The sequence below is a fragment of the Malaclemys terrapin genome, chromosome 2 (assembly GCF_027887155.1).
Source record: "Malaclemys terrapin pileata isolate rMalTer1 chromosome 2, rMalTer1.hap1, whole genome shotgun sequence".
Taxonomy (NCBI): Eukaryota; Metazoa; Chordata; order Testudines; family Emydidae; genus Malaclemys; species Malaclemys terrapin.
This window is the reverse complement of record NC_071506.1, coordinates 250,879,111-250,893,717: the sequence shown is the minus strand read 5'-3', so window position 1 is coordinate 250,893,717 and position 14,607 is coordinate 250,879,111. Positions and strand designations below refer to the sequence as shown.

Genomic DNA, 14,607 nt, shown 5'->3' with positions numbered 1-14,607 from the left:
GAAATATTATACATACATACACACACACACAATCTTTCATTAAGTATGTATAGTTATGCAGTCATTATGCGGCTTGTATTTTGTTAGTGCCCAAATAATCTTTATGACTATATGTGTTTTTTGAATTAGTAGACCACAGATGCCCACCCTGACATGCATTGAACACACAAGTTTTTACACTGTACTTAGGATTTTACATGGTTAAAAGAATTGTTTTTATGAAGCAATATTTACATTATACATACAGGAATTTTTAAAAGATTATTACAATTAATCTTCCAGGGTTCACTTCCAAATAACTATTTTATTGAAAATTAGGGGTTTGCGTATATACGCAAGGCATATGCATCTAATACAAGCTCACACAGCAGATCTCTCTCCCTAAAAGCTAAAGAGATATATGTATATACGAAGCCCAGAATTTCAACAAAACCCTCTGTTAGAGTGTGCGTCTATGATTCAATACTTCAAAACTAAATTTAGTAAAGAAGGTTATTTGAGCACAAAGATATTGAATGCACGTGACAAACTGTTGCATTTTATGTATTTTTAATGAAAAATGTGCAAAGTAATACTTGCCTCCCACCAAAAATATGTTTTGGTATTGTATACTAATTGATATAGACACATGATTTACTCCTAATCAAAAGATCAGTTAAAGAAAGAGAATATCCAGAAAAATAAAAACAGACAGTCCAGCTGAGCAGCCTACTAATGTAACAGTCTCTTTAGAGGCAACTTCAAAGACACCATCTCAATTGCCTGAAGACTGCCAAGGAGATGATGCCAAGGAAAATCACATCAAGGAGATAGGTGATGATGCTGGAAAAATATATTTCGTGGCTTACTGTCAGGATATCGTCATCACCTTTCATAAAGAGAGAGGAGGAAGAGGAGAAGTTCTATAATGTCTTAAGGTCACCGCTAAGCCCTAACACTTTTTTTTTTTAATTAATGATCCACAAAATTTAAAAAGGAACATAAACTAAGTGTGATTTAGTATAAATCTTTTCTGAAGGTCTAGGAGTCTGATGACATTTAAATACTTATTTAAACATGACCAATATGAACCATGAGTATCTGCTTTTCTGATATTGTTTGTAAGATGTATCTGTTTGCATGGCTAAAGACATAATTAATGTAGGCTCCCAATTGCACCCCTAAGATCCACAAAGAGTAGGGGGCAGGTGGGCTGGCAGAAGAGTGAGCAGGTTGAGATAGGGCTGCAGGGAAACACATATCATTCCCATCCCCCCCCACTAGTGCCTAGCATAGCCCAAGACAGAAACGTAACATGGCCTGGGGCATAACACTGATGGGAAAATTTCCATTTAAAGGGTGCCTTCTTGGCATGGCTTTGTTGGAGCTATGCTGCCAAAGAGTATGGTCAGAGATAGCGAGCCAATGACGAATTCAGTGTCCCTGGCTTATCTCCGATTCCCCAAGATTCATAAGCTTTGTGTGTGGTCCCTGTGGCCTGTTCTTTAGGGGGTGATGGGACAAAGTTTTCCCCCAACAGAAAAATTGCAGAGAAATCTCTGTGATGTTCACCACAAGGTTTTAATTTCTTTAGCCCTCTCCTATAAGCTTTCCTATAGCACGGGGAAGGGGATCAGGCCCCATATTTGCTCATGTCAGTGTTTACAGAGAGACATGAAGATTCTAACCATTCATTTCCCCTCTGCCCCCAATCTTTCTACCTATTATCACTGCCATACCCCACCCCATCATTTCCTTTGCTCTCCGTGTCCACAATCCCAAATACACTTCCCATATGCTGTCATTAGGTCTGTGTTCTCTCTCTCCAATAGTGGCCAAATGATTTTTAACATCCATACATTCTTTGAGTCGATGCAGCCCAATTTGAGCCCTGCCAACATGCAGCAAGAGCGAGCAGTGGTCAAAGAAACACTCGTCTGTTTTCAGAAACTTTCTCATTTGTTTGTGTTTATTCGCAAAGTGCACATGTAAAACCAAATTTATTTTTCTCAAAGAGATTCAATATAGCTTCACTTTCTATGGTGTTTTTCATTCAAACGATACCCTCCAAAACACTTTAGGGCAAGGGTTGGCAACCTTTCAGAAGTGGTGTGCCGAGTCTTCATTTATTCACCCTAATTTAAAGTTTTGCATGCCAGTAATAAATTTTACCGTTTTTAGAAGGTCTCTTTCTATATGTCTATATAACTAAACTATTGTTGTATGTAAAGTAAATAAGGTTTTAAAAATGTTTAAGAAGCTTAATTTTAAAATTAAATTAAAATGCAGAGCCCCCCGGACCGGTGGCCAGGACCCAGGCAGTGTGAGTGCCACTGAAAATCAGTTCGCATGCGTTCCATAGGTTGCCTACCCCTGCTTTAGAGAGTTAAATTATACAACTGCAAAGTTTCTTTCTCTCTCTCTCATGCACCCGCGCACACAAAGGAACGGGAGAAAAAATATTTTTTCAGATGAAGTTTGAAAGCAAATGGAGAGACCAAGAAAGATAGGGAAGCTGATCCGGATGGAAGGAGATGCAATAAAAGCATGTTCATCACAAAAAGTGTAAAGATTATGTGGAGAGTCTGAGAGGAGGCCAGTGCCTAATGAACAGAGGGAGGAGAAGCAGAGAGTTGAGAGGTTCCTGAGGCAGTCTGGAGCTGGTCCTTGAAAGATTTTTAGAAAACAAGAAGGGTAGTTTTGAAATGGAACCTGAAATGGGGAACAAGGGGATTGGTCTGGTCACATGGCTGATGTGGCAGTTCTTCTCTGTCCACAAGAGAAAGCACTGTATTTTTCACTCCATGCCTCTGATGAAGTGGGTTATATCCCACAAAAGCTTATGTCCAAACACATTTGTTAGTCTCTAAGGTGCCACAAGGACTTCTCCTTGTTTCAACCATAAGGGTAAAGGCTACACTGAAGACACAAACTGGACTGGATTCAAACTGGTGCAAAGCTCTATCTCATACCAATGCCCTGAGACATGCTAGTGTTACACCTTCAAGAATGTGGCTTGTTTTCGTATAATCATAGAAATGTAGGGCTGGAAAGGTCCTTGAGAGGTCATCAAGTCTAGCCCCCTGTGCTGAGGCAGGACCAAGTAAACCTAGACTATCCTTGACAGGTGTTTGTCCAACCTGTTCTTAAAAGCCTCCAATGATGGTGATTCCACAATGCCCCTTGGAAGGATAACTACCTTTCTAATGATAAAGTTTTTCCTAATATCGAACCTAAATCTCCCTGAAATTAAGCCCATTACTTCTTGTCCTGCCTTCAGTGGACATGGAGAACAACTGACAACCTCCTCTTTGTAACAACCCTTAATGTATCTGTTATCAGGTCCTCCCCTCCTGTCTTCTTTTCTCAAGACTAAACATGCCTAGTTATGTTAATCTTTCCTCATAGGGCAGGTTTAGTAATTGCCATCATTTTTGTTGCACTCCTCTGGACTGTTTCCAATTTATCCACATCTTTCCTAAAGCGTGGAGCCCAGAATTGCAGTCAGTGCTTCAGCTGAGGCCTCACCAGTGGAGAGTGGAATGGGACAATTACCTCCCGTGTCTTATACACGACGCTCTTGATAAAATACCCCAGAATTACATTAGACTTTTTTGCACTTGCATCACATTGTTGACTCATATTCAATTTGTGATCCACTATAACCCCCCAGATCCTTTTCATCAGTATTATCACCTAGCCAATTATCTAAGTGGACCTGATGGGACAAGATCACACATTCACTGAAGCAGTCTGAAATTGGGGCCAATTACTCAGACAAAACTTGAAATCACCTGGAAAAGAACTGCAACTCTGGAACTTACAAGTTTGGGGGTGATGTTGGGAATCAGAACCAGCAGAAGTTATTTCCTATTAATTACACTTGGATCTTTTTATATGTGTGCATAGGAAATTAAAGTGTTTTCTTTTCCACCTTTCTTCCCAGATTTCTTTCTCCAGCTTGTGGACCATGCCTGACCCTTTGTAATGAGACAGTTACACCTATGGCTCAAATCATCTCACAACGTGGTATCATAATGTTCAAAGTAGCAGTGTCGGACTGGAAGAGCTGGCACTGTGATTCACTAAAAGAAACCAGGATGGGAAGAGGGGTGGACAGGAACGAAAAGTCAGATTTTATCAAAAGTTTAGCTGCTCCATCAATAAGAGGTAGGAGTTTTGTCTACCTGGATAGAAGTTTTGGAAAGATGACTTTATTAAGTCAAGTGCTGACCCTTTTTGGAGCTTACACAAGCACGGTCTCCTACTCTCTGGACATATAAGAAAGATCTCCCACAATCTATAATCAAGTGCCCACCCACATAAAAACAAAAGACAACATTCAAATTCATACTAAATACAATGTTTTAGAATATAAAATCATTTCAACAGCTACAATTATTCCAGGGTCAACACACTAAGCTCTTTCATCCAAATAAATACCAGCTATTTCCCCCCAAATACAAGTGGTCAGGGGAGTTTGACCTCACAACCCTTAACTCCACAGCACAACCCTCTACCACTTGAACTAAAGGAACAGCTGGTAGAAGTAAGCTATTACCCTGGATCAGCCCTTAAATAGGAACATGATATATACATTACAAGTAGCATTACACAACTATATGTGAGAGAGTAGTGGACTGTTGGGTACCAGATTCCTGGGATCTGTTCCTGGCTCTGGGAGAAGAATGTGGTCTAGAGGTTAAGAACAATGATTACAAACAGCATAGTCAAGCCAATAGATTTGGCACGTTTGTTCTGAAAGGCAGTGCAGCCAAGCAGATGAGATTTGGTTCTGTGATGTTAGGTGACATCAGTTCTATTCCAAGTTTTCCCAGAAGTGATGTTGCACAACTTCTCAGTTATGCTATTTGTTAAATTAAGAGAATGAATGCTGGAGGAGTTAGGAGTCCTTGTTCAGTAATAAGTGCTTGAAGTGCACAGAAATATTAAAACCACTCAGTAAAAGAGGCAAAGTCAGAATCTGTGGTTTGCTGGCCCCCACCCCAATGCATCTCCTCCTAAGTCAAAGGGCATTTCATGGGGGAATGCCTCTCTCTTATGTTGCCAGGCATTAAGGGCTGCCAAATATGCAGGTGTCACAAGATCTGAGACTTGGTGGATTGGTAAAATAGAGTAGAATTCAGTTCCAAATGTAAGAGTTAATGTCAGGGAAAATCATTTTCTGAGTTATAAATTACAATAAATCAACTTATCACAATGTGTAATCACTTTTAAACAAACAATATTATGGTGTAAGATAGCACACACAAAACCTATTACCTGCATTATGTCTGGCAATATACCCAAGTGCCCAGGCTGCAGCTTCCTTTACTCCAGGGTCAAAATCTTCCAAACAAATCACAAGTGTATCCAGTGCTCCACAATCAACTATCGCTTGAGCTAGCTGAGGAGAATGTTTACCGACCGCTCTTAACACAAATGCAGCTGCTTTCTTGTAGAAACGCTACACAAATTGGAAACAAAACATACATTTTTACTAATATCAATTACTTCAAAAATCAAAAAGATCAGAATACTAAAAGAAGTGTTTTATTATTACTATTGATTAATTCCTATTGCAGTAACACATAAGTACCCAAATTAAGGATGAAGGCTCCATTGTACAAGACACTGGACAAACAATTAACACATACAGACTCTGCCCTAGTCAGCTCACAATCTAAGATGCTGACAGTATTCAATAGGCAAACAAACAGACAAAATGGGAGGGTTGAGGAGGTGTGACTAAAAGACAACAGGAAAGATACATATATTTGCATAAATGAATGCTCACAAGAGCTAGACAAATACAATAAATCTGACATGTTGGATCCGACTGTGTATGATATGCACCAATCTGCCCCCAGCGCAGGGCAAGCTCCAGGACAGATTCTGTCTATGGTATTTATATGGCCTCCAATACTGTAGAATGTATTTATCCTCACAAGCCCAATAATATTACTTCCATTTTATAGATGAGAAACACACAGACTAATGGCCAGATTTTCAAGAGTATTTAGGCACCTAATGATGGAGATAGATGCCTAATAAGATTTTCAAAAGTTCCTAAGTGAGTTGGGTGCCTAAGTTTCAATGAAGTCAATGAGAATTAGTCACCTAGCCTGCTTTATGTGCTGTTATAAATCCCACTGGCTGCCTATGTGCATCATTAAGTACCTACATACCATTAAAACGCTGGCCCTAAATGACCTGCTCAATGTCTCTCAAGTCCCAAGCTAGTATCCTAAACACTGGATCACCCTTCCTCTCTAACTCTCTTAGGACAGCATAGCATGCTCCCCTTTGTGCACCTGGCCATCTCTCTTCCCTACCCTCTTTGGGTTCCTTGTGCCCCTGTGGGCACTAGAAGGGAGCAGTCCTTGTGCTTTCTCTGAGCAGATACCAAGATTGTGCCTTGGCTTCGTGTGGGGACTGCACAGGTGACTGTGAAGCATCCATGGGCCAACACCTCCTACATGCCTATTCTCATGGGGTTTACAGACCCCTCACTAAGACTAAAGGAGCAAGACCAAGCCAAGAAGGCCCCACCCCTCAGCAGCTGCAGAATATGTTCCAAATGGAGGACCTGCTTAAAATGGGACCCTGGCAATCAAGCTGTGGCGAGAGTGAAGGAAAGGCTGTCTGCAAGAAGGAAGCCAGTTCAGAGAAGGACCTGGACCGCGGGTAAGGCCTTACTGGGCAGCCAGGGGCCTGACCGCTTTTTCTTTCCCCTTCTGTCTGACAAGGGGGAAAACATTGGATGTCGCAATTTGGAAACCCCAGCTGACTACCTGAATCACTGAGACTGCTTGAACAACCTTCTGTGAGGAGGGAACCAGAGGACTGTGACCATGCCCCAAACTGAAAAGAGCACTGGGAAGGTAGGAAGTGGCCCACGGGAGGCTGATCTGGGGTATCAGTTAGTGGGGTCGGAAGCATTCCCACCCCCATCCTCCCTTTGGTCCCAGGCCCAGGATCCAGTCAAGAAGGAGAGCCCAACTCTCCCTACCCTTCCCTCTACCCCAGCCCAACTGAGGGTAACCCAGAGAAGGACAGACTGTAACTTGGCTACCATGCCCCCAGACTGCCTGACAAGGCCCCCTCCCTCAGGACTTTGAAAATTGATGAGCTGTGGCCAACCTACTAAGCAATTCCCTAATTGAACTGTGCTATACCTATAAAAATGAGCCAGGCAAAATCTAGTCTTCATGTAGTTAATGTGCAAATTGACAGAGGTTAGCCTAAGGGCCTGATCCCAATGAAGTTAAAATGGCAGAACTCCCCAGGACTTCAGTGGCAGAAGAACCTGGTTCTGAAATAGAAAAATGGGCTGCTTTTAATGAAAAAGATATTTTGAATAAAAATAATAACCCTAAAAAATACGTCTCTCTGCCCAAAGCATAATTTAAAGGAATAATATATCCATGATAGGGCAGATCCTCAGCTGATGTAAACTGGCATTGACTTCAATGGAGCTATGCCAATTTACACCAGCTGAGGATTCTGCCCCAATATACACCCTCCTATGTGTGCATGTGCATTATTCCTTTTATGCTGTGGGAAAGACACTTTTTAGCGTTTATTCTTATTCACAATATGTTGTTTTTGAAATAAAACACATTCACAAAAACATTTAGAATGGGCTATAAAACCTTTTTTATTTTCACTCAGTTTATATGATAAAACACTGATCAGATGCTTGATCCTGTAAGTCCTGCACATGTACAAGTCAATGGAAGTTCCACTATGGGGTGCTCACAGGATCTGATCCTTTTTGATACTGATGCATAAAATGAATGGAACAGGAATGCATAGGGAATTGCCCATAGGAACTAACAAATTACTTGCATGTCTTGCTAAACTCTGTATGAACTGGATAATTAGTTTCCTTCACTTGCCCTCAGTCACTAAAGCACGGTAGGCCTTCTGTGACCTCACACTAATCTTGCTGATGCCCCAAGTGATTTTGAATCACAGCTGTCTCCTGGATGCATTGACAGTATAGACACTAAAATGGAAAAGATAAGTCAAGGTATCTATGCTAACTTTGTATAGTTTCTCCTATCAAATAAATGGTGTAACATCAAATAAACAACAAAGACCATAATTTTCTCTGTTTAAAATACAGTTAAATAGACAAAGTTATAAATAATTTGATTAAGTCCTACTTTGTTCCATACTATATACATATTCTAGAATGAATGGGTGATTCCTTTCAATAATATGTAATTTTTATTATGACTGTAGAAGTATTAATCAGATATGCAACAATGAAAATATTATTTGATTAGTGATTACTTCTGAATTCTCAAAAGATGAAAAACTATGTAATTTCATTTCAGTGATAAGCATTGATATCTGAATTCCTCTAAATCTAAAACAACAAAACTACAATCTAAATGCAGTTAAATAAATTGGAATTGTAGCCATATTATAACTTTCAAATTTCTGTATTTTCCAATGAACCATGTTTGAAAACATTGCTGTTAACCTAAGTTAGGATCCTAAAATTGGAATCCATCCAAAAACTGTAGGAAAAGTGGAGGAGAGCCTGTCAGATATATTTGTGCTATATCATATGAAATTTTATTTGACAAACAAGCAGATTAAACCCTTTTAATGTATTGTACTGTGTCTGTGCCAATAATTAGATTTTATATTCCTCATGCTATACAAGTTTCCAAACGTTCATGTTTGGAGATGTTAACTACAGGATAACTGCAGTTCAATTTATGTGCATTTTATAAGCGTTCAGAATTAAAGACAAATTCTAACCAATTATCTGTACAGCATTTCTGATTATTTGAAAAAAAACAGCCTTCTACAAATCCTTTCATTAACACTTCAGAAAAATAAAGCTTCCATGAATATATTACAGATAATACAGAATAAGAATTTTTAAATGTCTCATTGAGTTACAATTCTGACTAACCAGGAGACCAATGCACATGCTGTATATAACTTCAGTACATGTATTACTGCACTAAGAGTCAAGACAGTTGATTAAGTTTTTTTTTCATTGGCAGTTAAATTGTTTAAGAAAATGAAAATTCCTTACATTCTGTTCAGCCAATGAATATACAAGCTGTGGAAGAATGTCTCCCTTAACAACCGCCTCTGCCAGGTCATCGTTATAATTGGCAAGTCTCCCAAGAGCCAAAGCAGCAGTCTGTTGAATAGTTGGGACCACATCCAACAGAAGAGGCCTCAGCAAAGACATTACACCTGAGTTGCATTACGAAGAAGAAGAAAGAGGCAATACTATAAGCAAAGATTTATCTAAACAGACTTTTTTTTCCCCATAAAAACAAATTAAATAGACTCTTACAAGTAGCAGAAACTTATAAATTCACAAATGTTCCATTGAAAATTAATCAAATATTTGCCTGTTCCTGCTAATGTCTATAACATTCCCACCTGCTTTCCAGCAAGTAAAGATGTGTTTGCAGCGCATGGGTGGGTGATGTATTATAGCTAGGTACTGATTTGCCCCTCCTCTCCTCCCAGCACTTGAATTAATGTTTGTAAAGTTCTCGGATACTTATTTATCACCACAACATCCCTATGTAGTAGGGAAGTATTGTTATCCCTAATATTCATATGAAGAAGCAAGTTTCATTCCCAGTCCAGCACAATAATCACAAAACCATCTTTCCACTCCTCTCCTGACAGTCCATCTGGCATAAAACAATATACATAAGCAGGTGAGTATTTTGGGGCAAATCTTGAGAAAACAAGCAAAATCTTTTTATTTCAGCTTTGTTCTACATGAAGTCATCCTGACCCCAACAGGCCAGGACATCTGGACAGAGGCTATAGCTCCTATAGCAGATTATGGGAAGAGTAGCAGGTCTGCTTTGCCAGACACAGATTTTTTCACCCACAACATTTATAGATCTACCAGCTATGCCCTTGTCCCTCTTATGGCTAATCTACATTCTCTTCCTCCATAGTGAGCTGCAAAGACCCGCTGGGCATACAGGAATGTGGAATCTTCTTTTGCAACATCTCTGCTGATTTTACTCCCTTGTAGTCCCCACAATCAGCTTTTAAAGTGCTTCTGGGACTTAGATACCCATAGGGCACTCCCGGATTTGGTCCTCTCTTAGAAACACAGTTTAGAGATAATTAACCATCGTCCAGTCTCACTTTTGAAAAGTCTAAGAGCAAACATAAAAGTTAAAATACTCATAGGACATCACAATAGTATTAATAATTTTTTCAAACATAAAGCTATAAACAGAAACCTTTACAAATGGAAGCAGTTTAAACTCTTATTTAAAAAAAACAACAAATATGCTACCAAGGAAATGCAAATATGCATAAGAAATTCCATCTTGGGCTTCTGGTGATGAAATATTAGGCTGTTCCTCTTGATTTATGCTGCCACCACAACCTATTGACGGAATTACACCAGATTACATTACATACATTATAGTGACTAATTTGGGGAGCAAGACCTGTAATATATTGCTCTCCAGATAGAAGAGTTATTCATATTTCATTATTATTGTAATAATTATTTATTATGTATTTAAGGTAGTGCCCACAACATGCTAGCCAATCATAAAAAAAGAAAACTCCCTAACCTAAGGAGCTTACATAATGGATGAACCCTGCTGAATTGAGAGTTTGGGTACATTGTTCCTCACATAATTAAACTATGCAGAGAGATAAAACAATTTAATCAAGAGCAGTTTTGAACCACATTTTATTTTTGACATAAAATAACGTATAAAACAGAGCCAAATCTAATATAACCTAAAGAACAAACACAAAACAAAAGTTAGGAGATATGTGCATGTCTACATAAAGAACACAATTTGTAGAGGAGGGAAGATTACTTATTATACTAACTGTGGCTCTTTGAAAGTGTTGCCTCCATATGCTAAGACCTGGTGGATGTGCTACCTCAGTTGTAAAGCAGTGGTTGCAATGAGCACAAGAGCCCTGCATCACAGCCCTGAATGTTCAGAGCCATGGTAATTATACTCCATTTGTCTCTGTTTTTTCAACTACACCAGTTTGCATCAACTGATCTAGCCCACTGTCTGTAGTGACAAATGGAACAGAGGGGGTTCTCCCAAGGGCTCAGTGAGACCACCAACTTGGCTAGCACCAGGTTGAGGGCCCATGATGGAACAAGTTATTTTTATGAGTCTTGTGATGGTGAGTGACTGAAAAAATTTAGAGCTGTCCACTGGTAAATTATATATTGGCGTTTCAGACAGACGCACCTGGATAGAAGACAAGGAGAGGATGAGAGACCAAGTACAAGAAATAATCCAGAATAGATTATGGGGATGCATAATGTGGAGATGAATTATTACCAACTTTGTGCCAAGTTACTTAGCCCATCACCAATGAAAGACTTGCACAGAGGGGCTCTGTAGGAGGCAAAATCAGGCTTGGCATCAGTGAAGTTCTGGCACAGAACACTGCTGAGATTCTCACTGCCAATGAGGCCTCTGTGCCTAAAAAAGTTTTAGGCACTACAGTCACAGATCTCAATCTGTCTGGTACTAATTTCTTTGGTGCCGGTGTCATCTGACTTGGCTGGTTTGAAGCTGAAAGTGGCAGATTCTGTCCAATCACAGGAATAGATGGTTAATCTGATGTCAGATCCATGGCCATGCTTGTAAATTGTCCTCAGTGAGGGAGGCACAGAGCCTCGCCTGCCTAATTGTGCATATTCAAGGTGGAAAGGCCCTATACACCAAGCAACAAATCAGGAAATAAGCTTCCCCCAAACAGAACAGCCAGCAAGAATGCTGGTCCGCCTCTCGGAACATGAAAGAACACAAAATACACCACTTGATTCCACCCTCATTATTTAGTTCTCAGAGGCCTGATCAGTCATGACTAAAATACCTAAGGGCCTAGGTCCATTATAAAGTTTAATGTACACAGCTACCTGAAACTTAGTAGCTAGCTGACTAAATTAATAACATACTGAAATGAAGAGCTTTATGATCACGAGAAAAAAACTCTGTTCCTGGCCAGGAGAGAATGGGCCTACATCTGTAACTGTCTGTGAAAAGAAAGTAACGGAACCATCTAGGCCCACACAGACCCTTTAAAAATCTCATCTCAGAACATCAAGTGCTGCGAGAGTGCAACCCCGGTGGGCACTATTTCCCAGAAAATTCCTAAAGCCCTGTGCTACAAATCAGAAGATGTAGAGGCCCCCTCAATGAGGGAAAGCCAAAATTAAACTCTAAATACGTGCACAGCATTATGAAGGCACTGATAGTAGCTCTGAAGTTAACAATGAACCAGGATTTTTCTTTTAATGGTAACTTTGAAATCTTCTAGTTATTTATCATTGGACCATATTCCAAAGAAAGGCAACACTGGGCCCTATATAAATATTTCTTTGGTCATGGAGGTACATTTGGGGCATATTCTGCTCAAGCCAATGAGACTAAGAAGTGGTCTTTGGAGTCTCGACAGTGATCAAGGGCCTGATCCTCCCATACGCCTTCCTATATGATATCACTGGGAGTTCATGCAACACTTTGCAGGAGACACTTCTTATCCCAGAGGATTGGCCACTAAATTATTATCCACCCACGCTAGGAGATGACAGGAGTTTATCATTATTAATAAATTATTTATACATCACTTTGAAATATGCTAGGTACTTTACAGAGTATGTAAAAAGATAAGACCTGGTGCCAACTCCAAAAATTTTGTTATCAATTTTTATAATCTCATCCTTTGATAAACCATCAACCTCCCATTCACGAGATGTTACTGCTTTTGCAGCCAATAATTTCTTATCTTGCCTTTTAAAATGACAGGTTGCATGCTCAATCCTCCATTCCTGACACAATGCAAAATGCCCACTGAAGATCCGGTTGAGCACAGAGCGATCAGGCACTCTAGCAGTAGTATGAACACACAGACTAATGGCCAGATTTTCAAGAGTATTTAGGCACTCCATACTACATAGAATTCAGTAGACAAGAACAGTGCTACTTTTACACTGACTATGATGGGTTTTCTGCTTTTAATGTATGTTAAATTTGTGGCACTCAACTTCCCTTGTCAGAGCAGGAAGCACAGGTCCCTCTTTTTAAGGTCATTTTATAAAATGTTCTAAGTTGCCAACAGAGCAGAAGGAAATAAACATTCTACATGTTTTGTTTCCAAGCCTTATCCAAACCTGCATTTCTATGAACATCTGTAGGTGGGCTTGAGAGTCAAACAACCCTTTTAACATTTTGAGTGGCTCAAACTTTGAATGCAACAGAGACTGAAGCAGTCTAGATCTGAGGGGTCCAAGTGCCAGATCCACACTAGATGACATTTTTGGCCTGCATGACCTATCCAGATTCTGCAAATTTTAAGCTTTCATTTCTCAGAAATATACTTCTAGCCCTTGTGGTTGTGAAAACATAATTAAGCTTTCAAGACTATATGGTGCAGATTTGTCTTTGAGACAATGAAGACAGCCTGAGCCTGAAACAATTGTGCTGATGGGGGAAACTCTCCTGCTGGCTAATAATTTCATTTGAGTATTAAAGCTGAATTACAGGGTATGTCTACACTTTGAGGTGGGGGTGTGATTCCCAGCTCGAGGAGACCTACTCATGCAGCTCTCACTGAGGTAGCACACTAAAAAGAGAGTATAGCTACAGCAGTGCCAGTGACAGGATGGGCTAGCCATCCCAAGTACAGGCACAGGGTCTTCGATGGGCATGTACTGGGGGCAGCTAGCCTGTTCCAGTGCTCACACTACCACATCTACACTCTATTTTTAGTCCGCTAACTCAATGAGACTAGCACTTGTAAGTCTCCTCAAGATGGGACTCAGCCCCCACCTTGAAGTGTAGATATACCCTTAGTGACACCACTTTGAATGTTAGCATTAAATATTTCACTGATGATCATTTTAGCTGATGCAATAGGGAAGGGATTTAGTGTGAAACCATTGAATGGAGCGGGGACAAAATATGCAATGGGAAGAAAGGAGAAGGATGGGAAAGGTTGAGAAACAGAGTAGTAATAGTGGTGATCATAGAATATCAGGGTTGGAAGGGACCTCAGGAGGTCATCTAGTCCAACCCCCTGCTCAAAGCAGGACCAATTCCCAACTAAATCATCCCAGCCAGGGCTTTGTCAAGCCTGACCTTAAAAACCTCTAAGGAAGGAGATTCCACCACCTCCCTAGGTAACCCACTCCAGTGCTTCACCACCCTCCTAGTGAAAAAGTTTTTCCTAATATCCAACCTAAACCTCCCCAACTGCAACTTGAGACCATTACTCCTTGTTCTGTCATCTGGTACCACCGAGAACAGTCTAGATCCATCCTCTTTGAAACCCCCCTTCAGATAGTTGAAAGCAGCTATCAAATTCCCCCTCTTTCTTCTCTTCTGCAGACTAAACAATCCCAGTTCCCTGATCATAGAGGAGAACATATTTTTCCCAGAGTAATACCTCAATGAGACAAAAGGTATTGAACAAAAGTTTTGTTGTTGTTCAAACTAAAAGCATCCATATTCTATTCTTGATCTTTGTGTAAACCTTGTATTGACATCAGTGGGAGATTCATGAAGGACGGTATATGGTTCTGAACCTATACTATACCCACAGGCTATGGTTAAAAGCAAAAGCTGGACC

General features: G+C 40.1%; 1 protein-coding gene across 1 annotated transcript in view; it reads right to left on the bottom strand.

Moving 5' to 3' along the window:
* Positions 1 to 14,607, bottom strand: part of SPAG6 (sperm associated antigen 6) — a 53,535-nt gene that overhangs the window by 25,953 nt on the left and 12,975 nt on the right. Inside the window, exons 3-4 of the mRNA XM_054020675.1 lie at positions 9,041 to 9,207; positions 5,263 to 5,446 (exon numbers count right to left, since the gene is read on the bottom strand). Of these exons, the coding sequence (XP_053876650.1) occupies positions 5,263 to 5,446; positions 9,041 to 9,207 (351 nt within the window). The remainder of the gene's footprint in view (positions 1 to 5,262; positions 5,447 to 9,040; positions 9,208 to 14,607) is intronic.